The sequence below is a fragment of the Aythya marila genome (assembly GCF_965140915.1).
Source record: "Aythya marila genome assembly, chromosome: 5".
NCBI classification, from domain to species: Eukaryota; Metazoa; Chordata; class Aves; order Anseriformes; family Anatidae; genus Aythya; species Aythya marila.
In genome coordinates, this window is record NC_139046.1 from 35,276,459 (window position 1) to 35,303,700 (window position 27,242).

Here is a 27,242-nt window from a genome sequence, read left to right on the forward strand (position 1 = left end):
TGATGCAGCTGCTGCTCCAAGAGAACAGTCAAAAGGGGCAGGCACCACCATACTAGGGTACTACCTAATGATAATCACTTCTTCAAAGATGCTGTGAGGTCTCCCATCTTTCTTTTTTTTTTTTTTTTCCCCCCCCTCTTGGGTAACAGATGGCATCTTGATAACTAGATCAACCACTTAATCAATGTTATGAATATTGACAGGTATACTAGAAACCTGTTTTAGTTGAGTAAACCTCAAGACATCCAGTTTGGATATTGTAGACTATCACTTATTGAATGAATTTGCAAACCAGATATACGGTTGTTTTCCCCATGAACCTTCAAGAACAGCCAGCTCATACCTGCTCTAGCCATTAGCTGCAATTTATCAGTTTTCACATCTCATTCCAAATTCATGTTTCTCTCCCAGAGTAAAGCCCTAATCCTGCAACTGTCAGTTATATTGAGTCACCACCCTGAAACCAATTTCAGACATAAGAGCCTGTTGCTCAATAAAAAGGGATTAACTGGACTGAGCCTTATTTAAGTAAAAACTTCAATTTCCATATTCCCTGCCTATCCCCAAGAGCTCGGCAGATTTGTATTCCATTCCTGTAGCTTTAGTTGGATGTTATTTTCCTGATACAAGGATATCAAATCACACTCCTGAATGAATCAACACAGTTTCAAACTCTGCCCAATCCAACATTTTTCACAGTAAGGACATTTCTGAAGTGCTTCAGCTCAGCTATCCTCCACTGCAGGGAACCATCTTTGCAGTTGCTTGACACCAGCTGTACTGCCAGTATTCCTGTTGACTACAGATATTATCCCATTATTTTACAACAGGATAAAGTACCCAAGAGCAAGAAAGATCCATTTGAACTGCCAGCTGTCTCTTGGTTTTTGGTGTGCTGCCTTTTTGCAATAATGCACACATGCATTCCTGCATTTTTAGTGATTGTTTGATTTTACTGAAGTGAAGATGCCACAGTAGCAGCCACAGAAAAAGAAGTCCTTTAGTTTTCAGGAAAACAGAGGTGAAGCTTCCCTAAACTGATGCATCATCATGTGTACCTCGCCTGAACTGGAAAGAATCTGTGCAGGACTGTGACAGTTATGTTTGCTTTACAACATAAATGAGGTAAGTTTAAGGAGTAGTTGGGTATTGGATATTGGACAGAAGTCTAGTGGTAGAGAGAAAGGAAAGTGCTTTTGTACTGCTGCCATGAATACTACTATAGAATTGGCAAAAGCAGGTACCAGAAACACAAGTATAAATCCCCCAACCATTTACACTACACCACCCTGAATAAACTTAGCACATAATAATGGCAAAATTCTTTGTTGCATTAGCAACTATTCTGTCTGAAAATATGGACAGGAATGTTTTTGTACTGACAGCCATTTCCATCCACACTTTTGCACATATAGTTTTAACAAAATGTCATAGAAGCACAAAAGATATTTCACATTCTTGTACGCACAACAAATCTCAGAAGTATTTGAGTATAAGTGAGAAAACACTGCTTCAGCTTTCTTTCCCCAGTTCTTCTCTAAAATAGTCCAATTCCCATCATATGGAATGACTGTGCCTGATGATACTGTGATAGACAAAAAAGTATGTAACATACCTTTAAATATAACACAATGTAAGGAAATATCAATGTCTGCTTAAACAATTAGGCAATCTTGGTTCAATACTTCATGCCTAACAACAGTGTGGAAAAAAAAAAGCAGAGATGGGCAATTTTTTCTTTCATTCCTTCTTTTTTTTGTGTGTTCAGTTTCTGTTTGCTTAGAGCCAGCTAGCACCAGCTCACACTTCTGTTCTAAGCAGGGTTCTTACCGGTGACGACACTGGGGATTTTAGACAGAAAGCTCTTGACAGTTCGGATGGGAACTCCACCTGTTTTGTCATCCTGCATTCTTGTGATGATGTCTTCAATCTGTCAAAAGGAAGGAAAGACTTAGTGGCTTATGCAAAATGGTGAATGTTATGTCTATATAACTTGATTGCTTTGGAGCCCGGCTGATAGGATGGGGATTAAATATGGCACATGTTACTGTACAAACACAGACCTAGAGAAACAGCCATCATCTCCCAAATCTAAATCCTGAGACAACAGGGTTCAAGACCAGATAGAAATATGGTGGTATGAGTGCACTGACAATCCTATTGCAGTCATTCTTTTTTGCTGACCAGCAGTGATAGACATGAACACATGTTGTTAGGTCTTCAGGTGAACTAGGTTAGACTCCATACTGCAGTCAGCTTCAGGAGCTTTAACTATCACCAAGTCTGATAGCAGAAAAACAGAGATCCTCTTGTCAGAAGCAAAAAGGCCACATGCAGCAGAAAACTCAGGAGGAAGGATTTTTTTCCTCCCTCTCTTCTCTGTAAGAATATTTATGACCAGCCAGCTTGGTCAGCCAAAGGCCCTCAGGCCCCAGGCCCAGCCCCTGTGAGCAGCCTGGCCACCAGAAGGGTGACTGCACTCCAGCTAGCATCAGCGCTCACCCCGCACCTGGTTTTCTTAAACTATGACCTTCCCTTCCAGGACAGTTTCTCCCTTTCTCCCACATTTGCTGGAATTCTCAATATTGTGACCTTTAGAGGGCTTTCATTTTCTGGGGAAAGGAGCTTAATATGTGAGCTCCTGCCCTTTTTTCTAGAACAGGAAGGGGTTTTGCTCCTTCTGAGGATACCCCCGAATCTACTTGGAGGCAACAACAGGGAGAACAAAAACCTGAACTCAAGTACAATGCAGAAATCTGGTGTCTGAGGACTCTCAGCTTTCAAATCACAAGGTCTCAGACACCCAACAAAAATACAGCAGAAGCTGTTGGCTCTCCTGTTAGCTCGCGTGGTCCAAAGCAGAGCCCGCTGCCCGATGGTGGCAGCAGGCCCAGGCGTTCGGGGCAGAGGCTGGCAGCGGTCACACAGAGAGCAAAGCCCTTCTGAGGGATCACACCTCCCATTATTTTCCCAAAGATTTTCTCTTCACAGATGATGTGAAAACATAACCTCAGCAGAAGGACCGTCTCTAGGAGGATGAGATGTGCGGGGAGCACAGCCCCTCTCTCCTAAACGCAGCTTGAGAGCTCCACCAGCTCCCTTCAAACGCCAAGGAGCGTTCTTCATTTAGATGTGAAAGTAAATTTGTTTCACAGACTCAACGCCTACATTTCCAAACAAGTTTAACTTCAAGTCTTCCCGAGGCGGTAAGAACATCTCCCTGCCAACTGCAGACGCTGCATTTGATCGCCGTGTTTTCAACCTCAGGCTATCACATAACTGAACTGTTCACACCTTGTTTACATATTATTTTTAAGTTAACACATGCCCTGAGCAGATTCTCAGCAGGAATGAAGTCACAAAGACAAAAATATCCTGAAAAATTCAGTCGACTGCTGAAGGGTGGGTTATCTGGGCGACCCTGCCTGAGCGGGGAGGGCTGGTCCAGATGACCTTGATGTCCCTTCCAACCTCAGCCACCCCGTCAATCTATGAGTCTGATCTACAGCCTGTTTGTCATAGAATAATGCTACTTTTGCCCGAACCCAAATGCTAGGAAAATTAATACAACGTTTTTTCCCTTTACCTGAACTTTATGCAAGGTTATTTGTTGATTTAATTAGTTTCTTCCAGTCCAGGAACAACTGGAGGAGCAGCTGCTCCTCTCAGGCTCAACAATTAGCATTTCACAAGTGCTTCGTGCCTGACCTCAGAGCACCCCTGAGCAGGGCTCTCAGACCATCTTGTCCCAAACCCTGCCCTACACAAGGCTACTGTCTTCCCTTGGATATGCTGGAATTGCAATCTGAGAGAGATTTTCTGAGGAAAATACTCTGGAATCAGTCTCCTGTCTCCATGAACACTTACAGATTTTAAAAACACAGTTTGTCCTAAAGTTGTTGGTGTCTTTTTTACTCCAATAGAAAGGTCACAATTAAAAAAAAAAAAAAAAAAAAAAAAAAAAAAAAAAAGCTAAAATAATTGTTTTGGTACAGGAAAATAAACTTCTTGCTGTTTTGCTCACAGGACCAAACATGACTTATGGCATTCGAAGTTATAATAATTATGTCATCATAAGAAGAGTTCAATTTGAATAAAAATAAATATATATTTATATTATATATACGAATATATGTATATATACATAAAATAAATATATTTCCCTAAACCAGCCTCATTCAAAGCAATTAAGTTGGCACTGGTGTCTCAAATAGGACCACTAATTTGGGTTTCAGTCACAATCATAAGACCCTATTGCAATTTTAAATCAAATCAAAACTGCCCTAGAGATGACTCCTTCCCAAAAGGCTCTGACAGCTGCTGCTTCCTCTTGTCTCCCAGCCTGACTACTAGCAGCTTCTGCTCTCTGTCCAAGTGTCAGATGTTACTTTTCTGCCTCCCTTTCTATTCCTGTCTTTCTTTCCTCCCTGTCCTCTCATCCGATCCAGAAGCAACTACGTGCAGTGTATTCGTACAGCACCCCTGCATTTGGAGTCTGTTGCTTGAGAGCCCACAGTGCTACAGGCTCTGCTTGCACTCAGCCTTCCCTTTCCCAAAATCCTTGCTGGTGTTTGCCAGCAGATTCCTGGGCTTCTTGAAGAAACATTTGATGGTCATTTAATCCTTTCTCAAAATCAAGCTGAAAATGAGATATAAATATACATACAGCAACCTAGGACAAGTTTCTATTCAATCTACTACAAAGAGAAGAACTGACCTGCACCAGCCTCTTGTTTTTTGCATCCACCCAAAGATTACAGATGTTGCCATGCTGGATCCCAACACCCAGCCAGGTATGGAGATGTTTCTCAGAGTAAGCAACACAGAGACAAAGGAAAAATGTGATCATCTTAGAGCTTCAAGCGTGGAGAAGAGTTTCTGCATATCATTAAATAAGCCTTATGTTTCCCTTTTTGGCCTGCAGAGAACACAAGTCCTTGGACAGTTCGTTTAATCACACTACGAGGCAGAAATGAGCAAAAGGGGTTCCTCCTATTTCTCACTTCCCAATAAGTGAGATGTCAGCACGGATAGGACCCTAGAGTATGTAGATTATAAGAGTTTATCGAAGCATCCAGTTATGCACTAAATCCCCAACACATCCTACTGCTGGGGGAATTTGCTAGTACATATTAGAGACTTTCTTTTCCACTGGAAAAGTAGACCTTGAGTTTATCAGAGCTGAGATGTCTATCACCTGATGATGGAAAGTCTCTTTTCCAAGGCAGGTGAAAATAAGATGATATTTTTATTAATGTGTTATAAAAAATAGCAATGCAACAACAAATGTAATATTGTGGTTCCAGCCATCTCAGAAAAGGCTGACTGTAGATGAAAAGATACTGTGATGGGCTCAGGAACAATAAACCATTTCTGTACACCATGCTCATGGATGAAGTACGTTTCTACACTGAGAAAAATCCCATCCCACAAAGAGACCGACTGAAGAAAAAGGAAGCCAAAGGTATTAAAAATATCACTGATTACACCAAATCTCTATATTTATTTATTAAGATTTTCAGGAGTTTCCAGAAGGAAATAAAGACTTCCATGATGCCTGTCATATCACTGATCACAGCCCAGCAATTCTGAGTCAGTGCCACACCACATCCCTAGTGTTACTGTTCAAAAGAGGAAAGTGACTCTTGACTTTGCAGTGGCTTTTCTTTCTCCCAGCACCAAATTAATGCAGGCACCCAGAAGGCAGTGACTGGTGTGCACAGCCTCGCTGAGCCCTGGAAGCATGCTGCTCACCATCAAGCCTGTCCTTGGCCATGACATCCTGACAGAACAGCAAGTAACACACAAAAAAGAGAAGCTAACAGCTCCCATCCCGTAAGATCCCCTGCTTAGACCCCTGTAACAGCTTACTGATGCTACCTGCCTGAGAACATGGTTCAGTGCTACTCAGCAGCTACCTCCTAATGATGTCAGAGGTCACCCCAATCCTCTTTTTCCAGCTCATTTCTGTGAGCCATTAGGAGAAGCAGTACCCTTTTCATATGCTGCAGGCACGCACAGCTGCCTGCTTCTGAGTATTTGGGTACCCACGATGTTCCTAATTACAAGTACTCTGCTCTTGGGAATTCCTACCCCCAGCTAACCTGTGGCAGGACAGTGTGAGCATCACTCATCAGCACCACCATCGAACACACAGGGCTGGGCAGACAGCTCTGGGCACTGCCAAATACCCTCTTCACCCTGGCAGGTGAGCGCTCTCATGAATATTGGCGGAGCTGGATGATACACAGGGGAATGGATCAATCTGTTGTAAGCTAGCACGCTGCTAACAATTATAAATACATTTGATCTTTTACTCTCGTCAGAAATACCAGTTTAAAATAGATGATGCTTCTCACGTTGCCATCCTCTACAGGGCCCGAAGGTGTCTCTGCCCACCTACCTGGCAGTACTTGTGCTGCCGTGCCCCTTCCACCTGCTGGCTCCTGCCGGGCAGCCCCACGCACGGGCAGACGAGGAAGGCTGATTTGACAAGCCTTCAGAAGCCCACTTGCTTCACCTGTGCAGACAATTTCACTCTGCTCTACCACGGGAAAAGGACACTGAAAAAAGGGATGATACGCCTCCCTTCAGCACCCTCGAGGGAAAAAGGACAACCTTGCCTCTGAGACAGTGCTGGAAATCAGCAGAGCAGCACCGCTGGAGAATTGCTTTGTGACCTTCAGCAAACAGCTTCATCTGTCTTTGTCTGAGCCTCCCCTCCTGTACAGCAGAGATAATAACAGATCACAGAAGGGCACTGAAACTTATTTCAGTGATGCCAGAGCTGCTGGGACATCGGATGCTACATGACTGTGAAAGATACGATCCCCGTCTCTGACAACCTTTCAAAACCCCAACAACTGAAACAAAAGCGAAGCGTGGCAGCGCATGGATGCATCAGCTGGCAGGACCATTTGGCTCTTTCCCACATGAGTAATTTCCGATGGCTGTTGAGAGCAGAGGCAGTGATGCAACTTGTCCTCTTCCTGATCCAGCTTTTACCTCTCCTTCTTTGTAAATTTCAGAGCTAATTTTCAGTTAAAGGCAGAGTATGCCACAGTTTCCTCATGCTTAAGTGTGTTACAGGGAAGCCAGAAAAGAGCAACTACTTTTTTCAGATATTATTGGAGGGTGAAACTGAGCTGATAATGTCACCTTACGACTGCCAGCGTACTTTAGCATTTTTATATATCTATATGGAATAGATTGAGAGGGTAGCAGTGAAGGAACGTATACAAAGGCACCTGTTGCAACTGTCTGTATAGTGCGGCTACTAGAGCTACAGCTTCCCAAACCAAGTATCTGCTTGCAGTCATCACATGGAAGGATAGGATTCACCCCAGGATCATCTAAACCAGCGTTTAAGAAACTATGACCCTTATTCAGCTGCTGAGGATCAACACCGGGGTCTGGGGAATACTCTGGCAACAGCTTTTTGATCAGTTTACATCTCCCATGGTATCGCCTACTTTATCAGCTGTGTATGCACTGCACCCCTGGCTTGCATTATATGAAAATATAGTCATGGAAAACAGGAGCTGCAGCTATTCCCCTCATGAACTATATGCACAGTTGGAAAATATGGTTTAATAATCAGAAAAAACAGTGCAAAAAGCAAACACAAAAAACAAAGCTTAGCAAATTAATTCCACAAACAGAAATTCTCCATATGACTTGAACTAATGTCATTTTCTCCCCCTGCAAAAATCAAGCTTTTTAGTCCATCAATGTTAACAGTTAAAAGCCAAAGATGTCAACCAATGTTTACCGAAGCTCCATTTTTCATTAAAAACATTTTGACAGACAACCCCTTGATGATTTCAATTTCTACATGAGCTATCATCACATGAAAGAGAAGGCTGTTTTGTAGCTTTGAAAGCTGCATAAAAATACTAAAAGTGAACTCTTGCTTATTGACCATGCAATTTTAATTGTAGCAATAAATGTTTGGGAGTCTGTTGCAGTTTACAGGATAACAGAAGTTTCTTGTGAAGAAAGTGATCCATTTTCCATCATTCTTCTTATGGTTATGGTAAAAATATCACATATATGTATAACATCAGCTTCTTGAGCCATGTAGAGCAGAGCCACTCTAATCAGAAACCTTCTCAGGTCAGCTGCAAATTAAATCAAATATTTACTTTGCTGTGTAATCAGAAGCGTTAAGCTTTTTATGACTGCAGGAAAGTATCACAAACATCCAGGGAAGATGATGTGCATTTTAAAGCACTACATTGGAAGCCAAGTGGCTGTACTGTACAATTATCACTAAGGTGTGATGCAAGTCACAGTTCAGTAGAAAAAGTTATACCATGACCGCCGGACAGTACGTAATGAATATGGGTGGCTTTTGTGCCACTTCCTAACTATGCACAGGTACATGCATGAAAGTGGAGACTGTTCTAGCCAGGAAAAACACTGTGCAACACTGCACTGTTATCATCTTAGCTCCAGCTCCAATGGGAATGTGCATTTTGTTACTACTGACATTGTCTTTCTCCAGTTCACTGCATCTGGTTTATGCTGTTCTCATCTCTCTCCCCACCCTTCTTTCTTTCTTTCTGTAGAAACTCAGCAAAAGGCTCCAGAACTAATAATCCTCCCTTTGAGGGGCTCACTTATAAAGTGCTTCTCAGTGCGCCTCAAGCTGAATTGGACAAACCACTTTGGTGAAAAAAGGCAGCAATTCAGCGCCCGTCTTGTAAGCAGCACTGCTAGGGGAGCTGAAGGTGCTGCCTTATCTGTGGTGTTGGGATCTGTTAGATCGTGACAGCGCCAAACCTCCTGCACCATTTCACAGAGGCCACCAGGCACCTAATAACATCTCCTTATGGGCAAACCATCTCTAGCAGAATTTGGCTGGACAATCCCAAAAGGCTCTTCAGTGACTATCTGCAGATGGAAGACTGAATCAAACCAAAGCCAAGGCATGGGATGAAATAGGTAGGAAAAAGTTATGATTAGGAAACTACAGCTGCACTTATGTTAATATATTCAGCTTGGTCATTAACCAAGGGGGTTAGGGGAAGAGCATGTGCTTTCTTCTGATGAGCTTTTACTGAAGTCACCGACTGCAGCGACTGGCAGCAGTCTGCTGCCTCACTGCCGCCAGGGTCAGACGCACAAGTTGCCTTGGAAACACTAGAGATTTTCTTTTCTGTTGCATCACTGCACCTAAAACAAAACTATGCAGCTCTCCAGATTGCTCGCATGGTGATGAATGAAAGCATGAAGGAGACGTGCCTACCACAGCCCGCATGTGGACCAACGCAGAAGTAAACTCCATACATGACATGAAAAAGCACCTTTTTGTGCCCACTCCCTCCAGGCACGTGCATGCAGCCCCTTGTCACTGGGGTGAAGCTCCTTAACCCAACCTCAGGACTGTCCAAAGCAAAGCTGTGACCCAGCTGCCATCTAGAACAACATTACACAAATTACTTCAATTAGCAAGTGCCACAATTAGGACAACAAGAGCAGTTTTAGTTCAACAGCTTTGATTCAGCAAGTGATTCTTTTGGGGGCTTAGCTCCTGAAGCCTGAACGTCCCCTCGAGTTCTGGCCATGCACCAACCATCCTAACGCAAAACAAAATTGTGCTGAAACCTGGCTCTGTGCTGGAACTGAGAAAGCCCCAGGAATTGTAAACCCTCCAACAACACTGGGCTGAGTAACGTGACGTGAGGCCAGTTTTTCAAGCCTGCTTAGAAGCAGGAGTTTTAGTATCACACTAGATGCCATGAAGTAATCAATGGACAAGGTGACACCACAGCCAAACAGCCACAGGGAGATGCTGGCTCCGGGATTGATTGTCAAGGCTCACTTTGGATCCAGGACATCATTCCCTCCCCACTGTGGCTGGGGGGCACCAGCAAGGAGGCTGCAGAAACGCACTCTGTGGGACCTGAGATAAGGCTGTCACGAGCACAGACATGCCCGTTTGTCACCCAGCAGATAACACTCGCACCCCATGCTTCAGACTACGGGCAATACTTAATCGGGCCTTCTGCTGCCACTGCGTCCTTGACCCAGTTGTCGCTGCTGCCTGCCAAGCGTACATTCATTTTTTAAACCAAACCTGGAGTGGTGTATGCATGACCTCTCGCTCCTGTGATGTTGAACTACAGAGTGATAAATGCAGTGCTTGTAGAGGAAATTCTCTTTTATCTAGAACGTCAAATACAAGGCCCTTCTAGATGAAAAATGTTGGACTTCGGTGGGTCACCGATCTGTTTCCAGAAAGGAACTTGCAACTCCCCAGACCCTGATGCAAATTAAGAGCTGGTTACAAAATGCACCCGAGACACTTCAACCCAAATCCCCAAAGCCAATGAGATTTCCACGTGTACCCTCCCAGTATCATATATATATATTAGAAGTATTTTATTTGATTAAGTGCATCATTCATTGACATAGCAGACAAGTCAAGAATAAATATAAAGCAGAAGGAAGTGGGGATAGAGCTTGTGGCTGTCTGATCAGAGTTTTGGCATTGCTATTGTTGTCTTAAAGTCTGTGCACTGAAAAATGGAATGTCATTGAATCACCTCAGATGCTCAAACACCACCAAGTTCTCCCTTTTTAATTCAGAAATATAAATTTTTTAAACTTCAGGTAGCACACCTGAGGAAAAGTTTTGCGCCTACGCCCTCCTAGATGGCCTGAAAGACTTTCATAGGGAAAACAAGGACACAGCAAGTCATAAGAGGGACTTGCACATGGCAGACTCTTGTTTCAACCTGAGATTCAACAAAGCACTACCAACTGCAGGCAAAACCAGATGAAACTGTACAGTAAGAACTGGAAACTATTACAATAAACTCAGAAATGTAGTGCACGACCATTTTCTCCTCATTTTGCAGGGCTTCCCAAACACACACCTAATTTTTCCCACTGCAACAAGGACACTTGAGGCCATGCAGAAAATAGTTCAAGAACTACTTCCAGTATGAAGCATGGAAGTTTGCTTTGTTTCTAACAGAAAAGGCAGGCACCAAATGTCAGCTGTTTGCTTCTCCAATGAATTGCTGAGGGAAACCATCCAGCACATCCCTTTCTTTCTTGGTAGGTGATGGGCTCCCATGGCTAACCTTAAGTAAATTATGCAGAAATATATATACGATGAACATTTCTCTTCAAAGCAACAAAAAAGTACTTAGGGAATTGTTTTTTTTGACTTTTTTGTTAAAGAAAAAAGTATTCCTCTGTATGTAATACCGTGGCACATAATACAGTGTGACAGGTCATTTCATGCATCATTTAACTCTTTGCACCGCAAAGTGCCATACCACAATAAAGATCAGATTATCTCCCTCCCCAAACGCTCTGAAGTAGAGGCAAAGCAGAACAGACACCAAGTTACAGGAAAGAGAGGCAAACCTATTTACCACCCTCAAGAGATCACGTTTTCTGTTTCAGTCCCTTCCCACATGATAGTGTCACCTTATTCTTGTGCATTTATATCTAAATATATATATTATATAAATATATATAGGCAGAGACAGAGAAAAAAAGTTTGCCTGGATTTAAAGGTAACGACTGAGAAAGGAAATGCTATTTTCATTTGAATTTCAGAACTGAGGAAAGAGGGCTTTCTGAAGATTTCTGTTTGTTCAATAGTAAAAATGTAAAATTTGATTTCTTTTTTCATACCTCCACTAACTGTATTTTTTCTTTGTACGGTATTTCAATATATTTTTTATATAAGTGCCATTTTCATAGTGAGGAAACAACATCTGGGGATTTGGCAAATATTAAAAAAAAACAAAACAGAAATGTCCTACTTCATTCTCCAACTATGGAGCAGTAGTAAAATGAAAGGCTGGAGCTGTAGAAGTATTACAGAAAATTTAAAATAAATCTGAGCATTAGTCAGACCGGATTTGATACTGTCTGACCAAAGTTACCTTAATTTAGGAATTTATTCAGATACTATGCTGACAGGCCAGTTTGCACAACTTACAAGATCCAGAGCCTCTCGAACTGAGCTACTCAACTGCTTTGACCCTGGATTTTAACAGCAGCTATTGCTAAAAATGAAGGAAAAAAGAAAAACACCCCCCAGAAAACCCAACAAAGCACAGAACATCCCATTACAGCCCCTCCAAAAACAAACAAAATACCCAAGCCTCACAGATCACTAACTGGAAGACATGAATTTAAAATGGTCATATGGTTTTCATGACGTGATCATCTTTTTGGGTTTCGTTAAAATTTTAATGCTCTGCAACTTTCATTTATTATTTGAAAAGCAATTGGTTTGTTCCCCTCAGCAAAGAAAGATTTCCAAATCCACCAACAGTTATGGGATCTACCAGAACACAGTTTCAATCCTCACCATTGGTGAAGTAGTTTACTTCAAAATTGATTTTATGACTTATTCAGTGGTTCTGCTTCTATTAGCTCTGTCCTTTGGTAACAATAATCTTGTCAACGTACTTAAAGTAATACTTCAGCTGCTAACAAAAGCGCTTTGGAAAAAGACTAATTTACATTGTTTATATTAAAAGAAATATGTCCGTTTTCTTTTCCTGAAGAATTTCTTCCTTCTCTCTCTCTCTTTTTTTTTTTTTTTTTTTTTTTTTTTTATAAACAGTGAATCAAATAACACTTCACCTGAGCTAAACTTGGAGCAGCTGATGTAAGTGATGCCATGCCTGCTTTTCCCTCATTTCAGAAACAAACTGCTGTTTGATTCAGTTCTGGCTTTTCTCTCTTTTTTAGGGGAAGAACTTTGAACCCAGCACCAGTACTCCACCATGGATTGTATCTAAACAGCTTTTGCAGGAGGCAAGCACATTATTGACTTAGAGGGAGAGAAAAGCTAGGAAGTGTTGCTGTCTGCTCGAAACATCATTTGTAATATTGGCATTTAATGCAGCTATTGCCCAATGCAGCCAGGCTCTGCTGTTCTTTTTTAACGCTGTATATTACGATTTGTTACGAAATACAGTTTCTGTGAACCTTGCCAGAGACACCAGTTTTAAAGACATCTGCCTCTTGACACTTAATCAGTATTTTTCTTCATTCAAGGAAAAAAAAAATACCTGTAGAACGAAAGTTAGAAATCCTACAGATTAAGATACCATTTACTTTGGGGAGCTTATTGCTACCTTCTCTCTAGGAGCCTGTGTAAAAGAGAGCTGAAGACTGTTCGCACGGCAGAATTACCTAGTGAGTACACGAGGCGCTCTGTCTATATCTCCTACCTGCAGTCAACATAAGACTGTCTCTGGGCGCTATAATGCTTACTTGCTGCTTTATTTACAGAGAAAGAACAGCACAAAAGACCCTGTATCCTGTGGCTACAGCTGCTTCAACATGTGAATGCACCAAGCCAGAGCAAGCTACCTCCAGAGTGTAAAACAGCTAGCTACCCATTTCTATATCACAAGCTGGTACTTGTATCTACAGATCATTTGACTTTCCTCTTTTAAATGGTTTTTGAACTATTTTCCCTTGTAGAATACCATATGAGAAAAATAAAATTTAAAAGCCCTTACAGCTCCCTTATGATATGTGCACTTTTTCAGGCTCCAGCACATTAGAGGTGACCCACAACCAAGCACCCTGTCTCACGTATGACACTTGACAATTACAAAACCCCTCACTTCTGCAGCATAGTTGTATGTTTAGCAATTCCTCCTTTCTGCCACTTGCTGTCTACAATCTAAGAGTGGTTATCTTTGCAATATGGCACTTTTTTTTGCTCTCTGACATGACGACACTTTCTGTAGAACACGGAAAGACCAAATGCGCATCTATTTATTAATACATGAATATTGGAATTTGCATAAAGCTACGAATACTTACTTGTAGTGGTCCTCTAAGCATAGAAGCACATAATTCTCCTCTGTGTGAGCACAGATGAAGTGTGTTATTTCTAATGAAATATATGCATGCATATGTGCACACAGTAAAAAAAAAAAAAAAAAACCAACAACAAACTGTACAAAGCTTGGAGTACAAATGAGTGCGGGTGAACTAATTTTTTAGACTCATCCATGTCTAAATGCTGTGTCTATTCAGATTTCCACAATCATGGTTAGATACAAAAGGCATATCATGAGCTTCTGCTTCTCTTTAGGAATTTTTAATACTGAAAGCGACGTTTTATGTCCTATATAAATGTGACTAAATGAGAAACTTAAGAAACCTTTGAAATAAGAGAAAAATCTGTCAGTACTACTTATTTGACTTACTGTAATATAAGTGAGGTGAGTAAGCAGGATTTAGTACTCAATGCTGATAACTTCAACAAAAACATTGGTGAAAATCAACAGAAATCAGACACTTAAGACCCACCTAACATATCCTATGACACCAGTTGTCTGAAATGCAAAGGTAGGAAATGTAAGTCTACATAAATATGTTAATTTTAATGGGATAGCAGGGGTTGGTGGTGGAATACCATTACACCTGACATCAACTCAGCAAGATCCAGCTCTGTATTTCTTATCTAGGAGACATTACAACAGAAAAGAATAGCTACTGAATAAGTGGGTAAAGAAGGGAAAAAAATCTACAAATCCTCTTCACTTTCTGTGCTACTATCAAGTGGTCCCCATTAGTGCTAGGAAGTGTGCATGAAAAGAAACAAGACCTGGCAGCCTGGAGATCAGCAGCTCGGGCTCCACACTGGTCTCTGCACCTGCTTCGGCTCAGCGGTGCACAAGGGCGCTGCAGGAGGGGGGCAAGAGAGGGTGGTGGAAGGCCATCAATAATACATGTGTCATCAGCCAGGGGGATGAAGAAGGGAAGTGCGTGCTGCATGGTGATTTCAAAGCTGGCGCTCTTGATAGCATTCAAGGACATTTCCATGAGTGTGGCCACCCTGTATTTACTGGTGGCTTCCTAGGCTGCATCCAACAGATCCAAGCAGCTCTCCAACATGCTTGCAGAGAGACAGTCTCTACCAGAAATTCATCTCTAGTTCTTCCCTGCAGGGAGCTCTGATTGCATGCCCACAGTTATCAGAATTTGGCTACAGACACACCGACTATTATCAGACTTGGCTACAGAAACACGGACTATTATCAGACTTGTAGAACATGCATCACCTTTCCAAAAGCTAGACGACTGGTAGGTGTCTCTTCTGTCACTTACAGTTCTCATGCAGGCCAAAGATCGACCACCATCTTCCACCCAACATTGGTCCAGGCACTTCTGTCGCTGTCCTGCACCCAGGTTCATTGCTCCCTGAGGTCAGTGGCAGCCTTTTCTCCAATTTTCCTGGGACTAAGAACTAGCACACTTCAGCACATCTGACACAGTGTTTGCTTGCACGCAATCACAGTATCAGCAGTCTCTGAAATACAATTTATCCTGAGGATTTCATGCTTGCTTTCCTGGTATATTTATTTGCTGTTGTTCAGCTTGCCGTCCTTCCTGCCCACAAGTGAGCCATGTATCAGACTGTGTCCTTCAACAGTACTCTTCCTAATTCTGTGTGTTTTCATGTTCATGGGACTTTCATTGAGAATTTGTTTTTCTCTATAAAATCCCATAAAATATTTTATGAAATGATGCCCTTGTTATTTTTAAAGAGTAACTCATATTTTCAATATTTTGCATTCACGGCTGCAGAAAATGGTTCTCTGATCATTTGAGTTTGTTCAGGAGCATTTTTATTAAAATTCGATAATTCATACCACTGAAGTTGCATGCGTACTTTGTTCACTCCTTTTAGCTCTGCCCCAACCTACTTCGATCTTACATATATAACAGAAACTGCAGAACACTTTCATATCAATTTCTTGATAAAACACTGACAAACAATTAAATAGACACTTAGAGTATGCTGACTATTGCCCAGCTGAATAGAGAAGTTTAAAGGGTCTGTGACAAGTAAGATGTACAAATATATTCATGCAAAAATCAGTGAAGCAAACCAGTTGCCACTGCTAATAGCTGTGATTTGGCTGATGAAACTCTTTGAACCAACACTGCTATATGCTCTGCACATGAAAATACACAAGTGGAATAATCCATAATTAGTATCACTCTGAAGAGCTTTTTGACTTTTTTGTTACTAAAGCTTTCTCCAGATCTTATGTGTTACTTGAAACTACTTGAATGACTTTTCACTCATTTAAAATATTATGTATAACCTGGTGCATTTGTCTCATCTGAATGCTGCTAAAGGCAAATCTTGGCATGCCCTAGTTGCTGAGCTCAAAACAAATGAGTGTTCGTGATGTACACACAGGGGTTCGTTACTGTATAGCTCTGTCCAAAGCCTAAGTGGACATATTTAAGAAAAAAAAAGCCAGAATAAAACCCTAATCTCTTCAGATTGAGCCCTCTGTTTTTCCTCTAGGAGCAGAACACTAAACTAGCATAAAATATCCTTCTCTCCCCTCGTTTGAGGTCACAGAGACACCTGCACAGCAGCTGCAGATGTACACAGAGATGAGCGTGTCGCCTCAGGGGGACACTGAAAGAGACTGTGCTTCAGAGAAATCTGGGCCAGTATCTTTAAAAGCCTGCACTTAGTCTCTTATACCTGCATTCCCAGCCTTGTTGTTGCTTTGCCTGCTAATTCTTTATCAGAATTCCTTTCTGCAGAGAGCAAAATGCTCTCCCTCTGTTCCCTGCATCGGATTCAGCCAGACAGCTGTGGTGGCTGAGGGCAAGTGGGGATGGAGCCACAGCTCCTGTGAGCCCTCTCTCCACGGCCTCCTTTGCCCTCCAAAGCAGGGAAAACAGAGCTGACCAGACAACATCCAGACTTCAGATGCTGTCCCTATCAAAAGGTGCTGTGGAGGGAACAATCTTCTGCTGTTTTCCTGCACAGGGTCAGGTCACAATCTGGTCTCTTAAACCAGTAGCAGCCTTTCTAGAAGATCTCTAAGAAATGTAAATACATGTGACACCAAAAAAAAAAAAAAAGAGAGAGAGAGAGAAAAGAAAAAAAGAAAAAGAAAGAAAAACATCTGTCTGCACAATTTTTGAAATAACTTGTGATTAACACAACCACAAGTTACAGGATGTGGTTTTGTACAAACATCTGCTGCATATATTGCACTAAATTACATTTACGAAGCAAGCCTATCAGCACTCTAAAGCATAAGTAAGCTACAAATACAAAAGCAACTCATTACTATTATCCCCAAGAGACCAAAAACTTAGTCCAGTGACATTTCTAACTGAAATTTACGAGAACCTTGGATTTTTGTTGTAATTAGCCAGACGGGAAGCATGCACAAGACGAGTTGACAGCTAGGTAAAAAAAAAAAAAAAAAAAAAAAAAAAAAGTCAGTGACTTTTTCACAGCTGGGCAAAACGTTATGCAAAAATAAACCCTATTCCCACTGCAGGCAAGCTGGGAAGCCAGGGACAGGCTATGCCACCTACTCGGTCCCATTCAAGCCCACGGCATAAGGTAGCACAGACGAAGTGAGTTGGGCTTACACGTGCACGTGGGATGGCTAATGGAAAGAGATGCAGCTTCCCGCACAGACATCGCAAGTGAAATGGCTCCTACCTAGTCAAGCAAAGTATCTTTAATTAGAAAGTATCTTTCATTAGAGTGTAAAAGGAAAATTCAATCTGAACCTTACACGAAGGCTTTTTTACGCTGCTCAATTAATAGCAACTATCCTAGCTAATGCAACCTAAATATCTTCTCCCCGTACTCCTACCTGAGGGGTAGCCACCAAGAGGGTGGCCAGGCCTTCACTTCAGGCAAGGACACAGCGAAGGAACCCAGAGCTGCAGCAGTGTCTCACAGGGCCACGCAGGGGCTCACGGCTCACCTTCTTTCTGGGGTCTCTCCTACAGGCCTCACATCTAGAGTCAACACACCTGAGGCTGCTCTAGCAAGGTTCCCCTCCCTCCAGCTCACCTGTGGCACCCTCGCCTTGTCGCAGCCTGCAGACACACTGGCAAACAGCCATTTTGGGGTATGAGTCTTCTGTTCTCCTCTAGATCTGGCCTCCAGGGTATCAATTTACCAGCTTAAGCCTTAGCTCTTGTCTCCTCAGGCTGTGAGGAGGTGTGGTGGTTATTATTTCCCTTCTTGTACAGGAGACTCTGGAAACACCAGCCTGTAAGCAGTGACTCACAGCCCGTTAATTTTAGCTGCCAAGTGGCTTAAACCCCCCAGTTTAGTAACTTGAAAGCCTCAGAAGTCTGGGTAGATCAAGGCAGAGCAAACATGCCTGCAGTGTGGGACACTTCACCTCTCTTCTCCCTCAGGGGGAAGCCCGCCAGCTGAAGCAGGCTCACAAGAAGGGCTACCACAAAGCCAAGAAGTTACTCCCCTTCCTCTCTCACCAGAAGCTGTGAGATTTCCATTTGTGATAAAACAGACACTGTTTTCATCATCTTCTTATACACAATGACCTTGACCCAGGGCAGAAGAGAAGCAACAGGCCAGGAGATCGGGATCTGGATGAGCAGGACTTTGCCTCCTGAAGCAACGAGGCTCCTGACCCAACTTATACAAGAGGTCTGTGCGTGTGTTACAACCACAAACCACGTAACACATCTAGGATCTTTGCTGTACCATGTACTTGCCACCTCCAGCAAAGTTCTGGCAGCACTGCAGAATCTGTGAGAGCATCTGGAGAAGGGACTGATTATCTAGAAAGAGCAGGTCAGTTAGAAGGGACCTTCAAAGATCATCTTGTCCAACTGCCTGACCACTTCAGGGCTAGCCAAAACTGATGAAAGGAAGGCTGTGACAATTCAATTTCCACATGTATTGTATTACCCTCAACACTTGCTTTATTCAACAAATAGGTAACGGACATTTCCTCACGGGAAACAGCATTTGAAAACTGTACGTTTGTTTTAAATTAGACTTCGAAGTATTTAGATATGCAACAAAACAAAGACTATCAAACTACAGCCCATTTGACCACGGAATGTTTTTAAACTATGTAATACATAATTCAATTAAAAAAAAAAAAAAAAGATAATTGAAAACACTCACCTTCCTGTGACACCAAAGACCTAAGTGAGTATGACATGGATCTGTTGCTACTGACAATACTCACTATAGCCAAGCAAAGCTAATCAAGCTCTTGTTCTCTGCTGGAATTTCACCCAGTGTTTTTCAGTGATACTTGGGAAGCATAAAGAAAGACACCACTGGCTGGTAGAAGTCAGCTTGGTCTACCAGGATTCCTCTTGCTCTACAGTTCCAACTACTGAAGCACAAATACCCAACAGAGATATCTCATAGTGTCAGAGCACAGAAGAAAAAAAGCATCAAAATTGCCCTGGAAAACTCAACAGCACCTTCTCCTTCCTTGGCACTGTTTTCCTTGTAAATGGTCGATATGTTACTCATCCATCTTCAGGGCAACAGCCACTGATCATAAGTAACAGAACGAACAGGAGTGCACATTTCCAGGAGTGCCACATTGATTCATTAAGTCATCAGTGTAAATTTCAGCATTGAGTTTTTCCTGAACACCTTTATTATCACACATATAGTGCCCTGTCATTCCCAATTATAATTCTGCAACCCCACAGCATGTGTGCATTTCAGCTAACTGGCTAGTAAGACCAGTTTATATCCTTTTTTCCCCCCTCCATGCTAACCTGCATTGTGTCTTTAGCCATGATACTGCAGAACTGGACATCAGCAGAGTGATTTATGGCCAGCAATAAGCTGTGCTGCAGATCGGATCTGAATTGTGCTGGCAGATCAGTTTGGCAGCATGGGCTGGAATAAAAACATGGCACAGTGACCGAGGCACACCGTCAGAGACACACACGTTTAGGTGCCTGATGATGGTCAGGGTGGGGAGGAGGTCTCCAACCGAAATAACACAAGGAACAGCTAAAAATGAGGATTAAGAGGTACTGGCAGAGCCTTGAAAGAAGCTTTGCACATAGGCTGCCTACACTGAGTCTGACTCAGCGTTCTTAGTCACATTTGTATGAATAACACAATCCATCACAAGTGCAAGTGTTTGGGGAACAATATCAGTGTGACTGGGCTGATTCAAACATTGTAAGCGACTCTCCCCTCCCCAAGTAATTTCAGGATGAATGTACTGTTTGAAATCGAAGCACGCTGCAGGTTTTGCAAATATGGCAAGAGGCATCCACAGAGGTATTAGAAATTACCTGATAATGGTCCTTTAACTCTTGCACCTAAACAAAAATGAAACAGTGGAGGGGATTACAGTGAATGCTGCTGCACTGGCCCAAGCTGTTCTGCACAGCACGCTTCCCCCTGATCTATTATTCTCCAAGATCGCTCTGAGCACCTTCTTCTACTGATCAGTAAAATTTACATTTACTAATGAGCCCTAGACACACATCAGCAGCAAGCAGAAAAAAAAAGGCCCCACTGGGTAGCAACCAAATTAAAAGGGTACACTGAGAGCGTGGCATGCAGCGGTGATGGTGAAAGAGGCGAGGGCTGTCCAGCCTTGTGAGAACAAGAAGAGGCCCGGTTCTCCATCGGGTGCGGGTCAGGGGGTGCCGGAGCTGCCGGGGGGCTAGGCACTGAACCACAGGTCTCAATAATCACTCAAATTCATTAAAGGACTTGCTGTAAGACTTCTTTTGTTCCCGTGCATTATTTTGGAGGAAAGCTTTTCATGGTGCTCTGCATTTACAGAATTATTTTTTTTTTAGGATCAGGGATCAGACCCTTCGGGCAGATCCTGCTCAGTCCTGCTGATTTAGCACATAACCCCACCTGGCTTGGCTCCTCCAAATCTGTACCTCTGACAAAATCTTATCTTCATTTCTCTGAAAGGCACAAGACTCTTCCTCACCTTTAAAACAGATAACTTGTCAAACTTTCCAGTCCCACAGTTACCATGTGCCATGAATCTGAAGTGACAGCTTTACTCTGCCCTGGGTATGAACACGAGTAACTGACATAGGATTTTTGTTTAATTTTTAACCACAGAACAGGATTTGGCTTGGTAATGCAAGATTTTAGAAGGTAGCGATAGGAAAATGATCAAGTGTCTGAAAAGCTTATACCTGCAATCTTTGAACGATGACAGCAGTCATCCACGTAGTTTCATGCAGCGGTAGTAAGAAAGACATTTTATAGCAGCTACTGTACAAGAGGATTCCAGGGGATATGACTACTACAGAGTAATCAAACCCATGGGATTAGAAGGCTGCTGAGCCTAATGCCTTAACATCCTAGAATAATTCATCATCTCATGATAACCATATTTTCTCTAATGTATTATTACTTAAATGTTAATGGGACCCTTACAGCATTTAAAGGCCTGTCACACCCAGCACCGCACTGCTGTTACTTCCTGTATATATACACCACTTGCTGTCACCAATATCTGTTCTCAAGCCTTTTTATCTGTTGACCCAATTTAATGCCTTGGTTGAGATTGTCTTCCTAGCTGTAATTAAAGCAAAAAAAAAGACTTCACAACAAAACGTTTATCTCCAGTGCCCATGGCATCTGATAATCCTTCTCTTGGTGTACGTGCTGGCCTGCTAGCCATGTTCCCAAAAGATACATTTTTGGTAGCATAAATCCTGCGTCTTCCCAATAAAATTCATCTCAGAATAAATGTTTAGATCCTAGTAATGAAAACCCCAGCTAATGCTTTAGCTGGCATTTTGTAGTGATATACGTGCCTAGAAAAGGTTGCGGACCTCGCAGCGATCTGTAGCGTTACCCACAGCACTGCAATCAAACCTTACCTCAGTGGCCATTACAGCAAGGCAGTCAATTTAACCTAATTTGGTTGCTCTCCCAGAGCTTGACACATTGAGACTGAAACGAGCCCTATCCACAACGTGGTAATTACCAACATATATCACAATAAAAGATCCATCATCAGCAAGCTCCGAGATGCCTTGAACTGAAAAACGTTTGGGTATGACCTTTCCACAAAGCACTACGTGTTTGGGGCTGGTTTGAATTTTCCTGTGATTTCCCAGAGTTTCTTCCCTTTCTGCAACTCAGATCCACATCAGAAATAGATAACAATGCTGACAACCTTCTGGATGAACCTGATAAGTGATAGTTCCTAGTATCAGCTCAGGCACTCCCCACAATCACATAGGCAGGCTGTTACTATTTCACTACTGCCCACCACTCCCGGAAAACGAAATACAAATTGATGGGAAAAGGAAAGCACGGTGACCATGCACACGTGGATCTTCTCCTGCGCTCTGTGCATATGTAGGAGGTTCATCATCCACTTCTCACTACAGCTCATAGAAGAGTATTTCCATGCCCCTATCAGCCTGCTGGAGCTCTGAAAACCCATCATTTGCCACCATAGTCAGCTGTAGACTTCACAAGCTGGGACAGACACCACCTTTGAGCACAGACCACGTCCAGCCAGGCCCACGCATTACATGCGCAGTACAGCCTCTCTTAACATATGAGCAGGCAAATGACTTGTGAATCTCAACATCAGGCAAGGGTATCCTTCAGCACGGGGAGGCCTGGGACAGAAGGATGCAAAGCCTCCTGTATGCACACATTTGACAATCTGATCTGGGTGTGTAACACTGCAGGAAAGCTTAATGCTTCCTGCCTTGAGAGAAATGGAGGAAAGGGAAAACACGGCCAGATACCAGGAAGGGAGAGAGCAACAAATCAGCCATGTCAGTCCCCACACTGTGTATGATGCTAGACAGCAAAGCTGAGACTGGAGTATTCTCTGTGGTTTATTAGCTAACACAAAAAAAAAAAAAAAAAAATTACAGGAATGCAAAACAATGATGTACTGTCAAGCAAGGAACAGATATTATAAATGAAAATTCAGCAAGAGACAGAGAAAGCCTATGCCAGCCTTACACTAGCTCTGCAGTTACCCCAGACTCAAAAAAATAAAATCTTTACTCTCAAATAAAAAGAGGAGGAAAGCAGTTACAGTGTACTCCCATTACAATTTATTGAAGATTAAAAACTAAAAATCTACCAGTCACAGGTATGCAGACACAATCTTAATTGTTACTAGCAATTAACTATGAAGTAAGAACTGTTGTTTTCACCGTGTAGGTAGTACACAAGGCTTCTGGTCATGCTTGCCATATGCAGGTGAAGGTACAAATACCACGCTAATGCAACTTAGGGAGTGTTGCTCATTGAGTGTTTGATGAACAAATATCCATGTCAGGTTTTTGATGCACCAATAATTAGTGGCAGACTGAGAAGACAAAGGTAGTTCAACCTGAAGAAGGGTGCAGTTAGGAGGAACTTCATTTCCTCAGACTTTGCAGAGGATGCAGAAACCTTTTTGCACCCTTCTCCCTCTTTCACGTGAATATAAGGGACTGCTTGTGGAAATGAAAGTTCAAAACTTAAAATCAGGAAACATAAACCCTTATTAAAGTAAATTATAACTGTATTTCTCCCCATCTTCCTCTCATCCAGCCGATGTCTTTTGCTTTTAAATGTACGCATTGCTTTTTTTGTTTTAAATTGATCTGTAACCTTTTGTGGCCAAGAACAATAATTTTATTCTATTTGCATGCAACTGTGGACCCTACATTTTGTAAGATACAATTCAGTTTCTTGAAACTGGCAAATTCAATATAGCAGGTTGTTACACCTGGAGATGTAATAATTTCAGTGGCAGTGATGAGCAATCACAGTAGGGTCTCTTCAAGCCTACGCATTTGGCAGGTGATCCTCTGTTTAAGTGTTAGACATAATAAACAGAGGACTGATTGAAAGAGCACTCCATGAGAAATTCAAGACTGCACAGGAAACACCTTAGAAAAGAGCTGCAAAGGTGCTTCTCACTCCTCCAGAAGAAAAGAATACGAAGAAGTGAGAGGGAAGCAGGAAAGGGAGAAGACCCTTCAGCAGCCAGCAGAGGAGGGGCAGAGACCAGGGACGATCTGCACACCATAGCTTGTGGAAAGAGGGATCAGGGGTTGGGGAACAGTGTGACAAAGCGGTCAGAGCACTCTCCTGTGTGATGACCCCAGAGCATTGCCAAAACTCTGCGGCCACGTGTCACTACAATACAGTCGTGGTGCATCACAACACAGGACTTACCAGTTCTCCAAAGCACTAGGAGGAGACACGAACTGCTTCCAGGCAGTACAGAAAGTGAGTACTGCTGCCGTTCAATAAAATTTGTAGCTATGCAATTTTATACAATGGGACAGGTTAAATCAAATCTCATGCTTCAGGGCAAAACACAATTGCCTGCAGAACGAAGACAGCATTTTTCCCCAACACAGTTTTTCACAACAGTTGTTCTTGCCTTTCTCCAAGACAGGAAAAGAAGTAAATGTTACAAAGAAGGACAAATAATACAAAATAATGACAGATCACACGTAGGACACTAATTTGCACATAAGAATTACCAGAATCTTTTCACCACTCTACTTGCTTCTTCCTTAGTAAAAGGAGACTATCAGATAGTTGGAAGAGACTGAAGTTCTATGAATTATTAACAGAAAATTGGTAGAAAAATGTTCCAGACTGCCTCTTCTATTTTTAACATACACTTAACCTGAGTTCATTCACTGCCTGTTCATTAAAACTATTTATATGCAGGTTTGTTTCACCTCACATTAAGAAGCAAGATTTAGCCATGCCAAAGCTACAGAAGATATCCTCCTCTACTAAATGAGCAAGCATGAAATAAGCCCCTGCTTAAAAATTCACGTAAAGTGGTTTCTAGCAGCTTTTCAGAAGTGGATAAAATGCCTTTCCTTTCTGCATTGTCCTTCAAAACAGTGATGCATTTTTTTCCTCTGATCCATCATGAACCAAGCCTCCCTCCTAGCTGGACCACTACCAGCCTGGCTCCAGCATGGCCCAGCCGTGCCCGTCCTGGGTGCTGGCAGAAATTGCAAAGCCACGAGAAACTTTTTATTTTAAAAAGAAGTGTAGATAGAGAAGAGGAAGAATCTAGATTGACAAGGATCCTTTAGATTTATCCAATTTCCCTTATGGTTAACAAATAAAATCCATATTGGAATCATCCCCCAAAGAATGAATTTTACTTTTCAAGCATGAATAACAGTGCTTGAAATAGTGGGGCAGAAAACTATACCTGTCTTTTCTTTGTGGCAGTACCACTGCACAGATAGCAAGGAGCTCTTATTTGTCACAGTAGGAATATTTGATTATCTGCACAGTAATGTAAAACTAAGAGCAAAATTTGAATGCCAAGGTTAACTACTCATAGTTACTGCCTAAGCTGCCAGTCAACCTGCAGTGTTACTTTAGTTTCACAGGAAAAATTAGATAAAGTAGAGAATACATATTGTATAAAGCTATTCTAGGCTATTTATTGGCACCACATCCTACAAATCATCAAAAGGTTTGCATGCGTAAAATCAAAGTTAAGACCTCTGATGACTTTCCTAGAAAAAAATGACTTCAGTTAGCTTAGAGGGATTTCACAGTGGGACTGAAGTTCCAGTCCTCTCCAGGTTTAGAGAGGGGCTTTCTTCAAGCTAGTATTAATCTGTTCTGTAAGTAAAATGAGGAAGTTTGGGAAAAATTGTTCTTAATACCTGATTTTTCCTCATATCCTGACCAAATTTGGAAAAAATATCCTGTGCTAGGTGCAAGGAACTCATCATACTAATACTTACGTGATTTTTATTTTTATTTTTTTACTATAGATGTTTTGGGACCCAGTTTTGCAAGACTCTCTTGTAGGAAATAAACTGCACAGTAACACTGGTTGCGAAGAGAATGAGAGAAGATGTGAAAGCAATTCACAACCATTTCAAAGCCTTACCCCAGAACAAGAGGTACATGGGACCTCTGTGTATATGGGAATCCTGCCCAATGGCTGCTATTTGATGAACGTAGAAAAATTTAGCATAAAGCAAGTTACATTTGTTACAGGCTCAAGAATCATGGTTCTGCTTCTAGGGCTCAACCCAGTAAAAACCCAGTGACCTTCATTCAGGAAGAGGTAAACGCAATGGTTGATAAGTCTTTTCATTCCTCATTCCTCCTCCTCCTTTTTCTAAACATTGCACAAAACATCACACAAAAATTTTTCAGGTGCATTGGCAGTTGCAACCCTAGTACATATTTATGGGAAGCTAAAGTTTACAGTTTTTTCTTCTGTAGTTATATAGGAAGCTTTTCCATTTACATCCATATTTTTGTGAATAGGCACTTTTTCCTGAAAAAAAGTGCAGATGAGGCCACTCAGCAGAGTCTAAGACAGCAGCGAACACCTGTAAAAGTCTGGCAGTTCTGAAACTTGTGTGAGAAACGTTCACAATTTTAACCTCCTGGAGAATGGGCATTTTTAAGAGTTCTTTCTTTACCTGTCAAAGCTTCTGATCAGATCTTTTGGGGGATGGCTGGCCTTTTAAGGTCCTTTCTTATTCAGAGTTTCTGAAATAAGGTCATTCTTTTTACTATTGTCACCCTTTACGAGAATACAGTTTCTTTTAACAGAACATCATATCTTCTCATGGCATGCTTCAAGAAAGCTTCCTATTAACTTTTCCTTGGTTTGGATTTTGCAGAGAAACTTACATGAGCACTAATTATTTTTCCCCCCCAAATACAATTTCTGTATTAAAAAAAATCCATCATCCAAGTTACTGTGCTCTCAATCAATGCATTTTTCTCCTATGGAACTGAACTTTGAATAAGTAACTAATGCAGTGAGCTCCTCACACAGTTTTCATTTGCCCTAGTGGGTAGGATGTTTCAGAAAGTTACTAACGTGGTAGGAATGATTCTGACCCTGTTTATGCTGTGTTCGCTGTCACTACTACCTCGCTGACTCCAAAACTGTGCCTGCATGAGCAATCTAAAACTTAGGGCACATGCACAATATGGAAACTGGGATGCCAGGGCTTATTCTGCACTGACATCTCTGGGACTTTTGTTCAGTCATCTAGACGTCAAGCTGTGGCACTGTCACACTGACAAGGAAACAAGCCCTGCACCATGTCCTGCTGCCTCAGTTCCCTGGCTGTGGGTGGATCTGGGACCTTGTTCCACTATGTATGGATCATCATGTATGGAAATGGTGCTGTGCCATCTGAGGCTGTGCAAGTTCTCACCCGGTCTCTTGGAAGTGATTGAACTGAGAAAAAAAATCAGATTGGGAATTGAATGCAGGCTGCATGATTTTAAAACCTGCCGTGCACAACAAGAGAAGAAGCTCCCCTTCCTCCAGCGCCTTCCTGCTTTTCCCCCACTGACCTGAAAGAGAAATGCCCTGGGCAACTGCTGCCCCTTCCCTACCCCAACAAACCTGCAGCTTCTCCAGCTGACCGCAGAAGGCCGTCATTACAGGTGTGCACTCGACTGAGCACATACCTTCCTTGCTCCTGCT

General features: G+C 42.2%; 1 protein-coding gene across 2 annotated transcripts in view; it reads right to left on the minus strand.

Moving 5' to 3' along the window:
• The window catches only part of RGS6 (regulator of G protein signaling 6), a 254,432-nt gene that overhangs the window by 93,975 nt on the left and 133,215 nt on the right, over positions 1-27,242 (minus strand). For both annotated transcript variants that reach the window (XM_082760815.1, XM_082760816.1), the window contains one exon: positions 1,831-1,930. In XM_082760815.1, the coding sequence (XP_082616941.1) occupies positions 1,831-1,930 (100 nt within the window). The remainder of the gene's footprint in view (positions 1-1,830; positions 1,931-27,242) is intronic.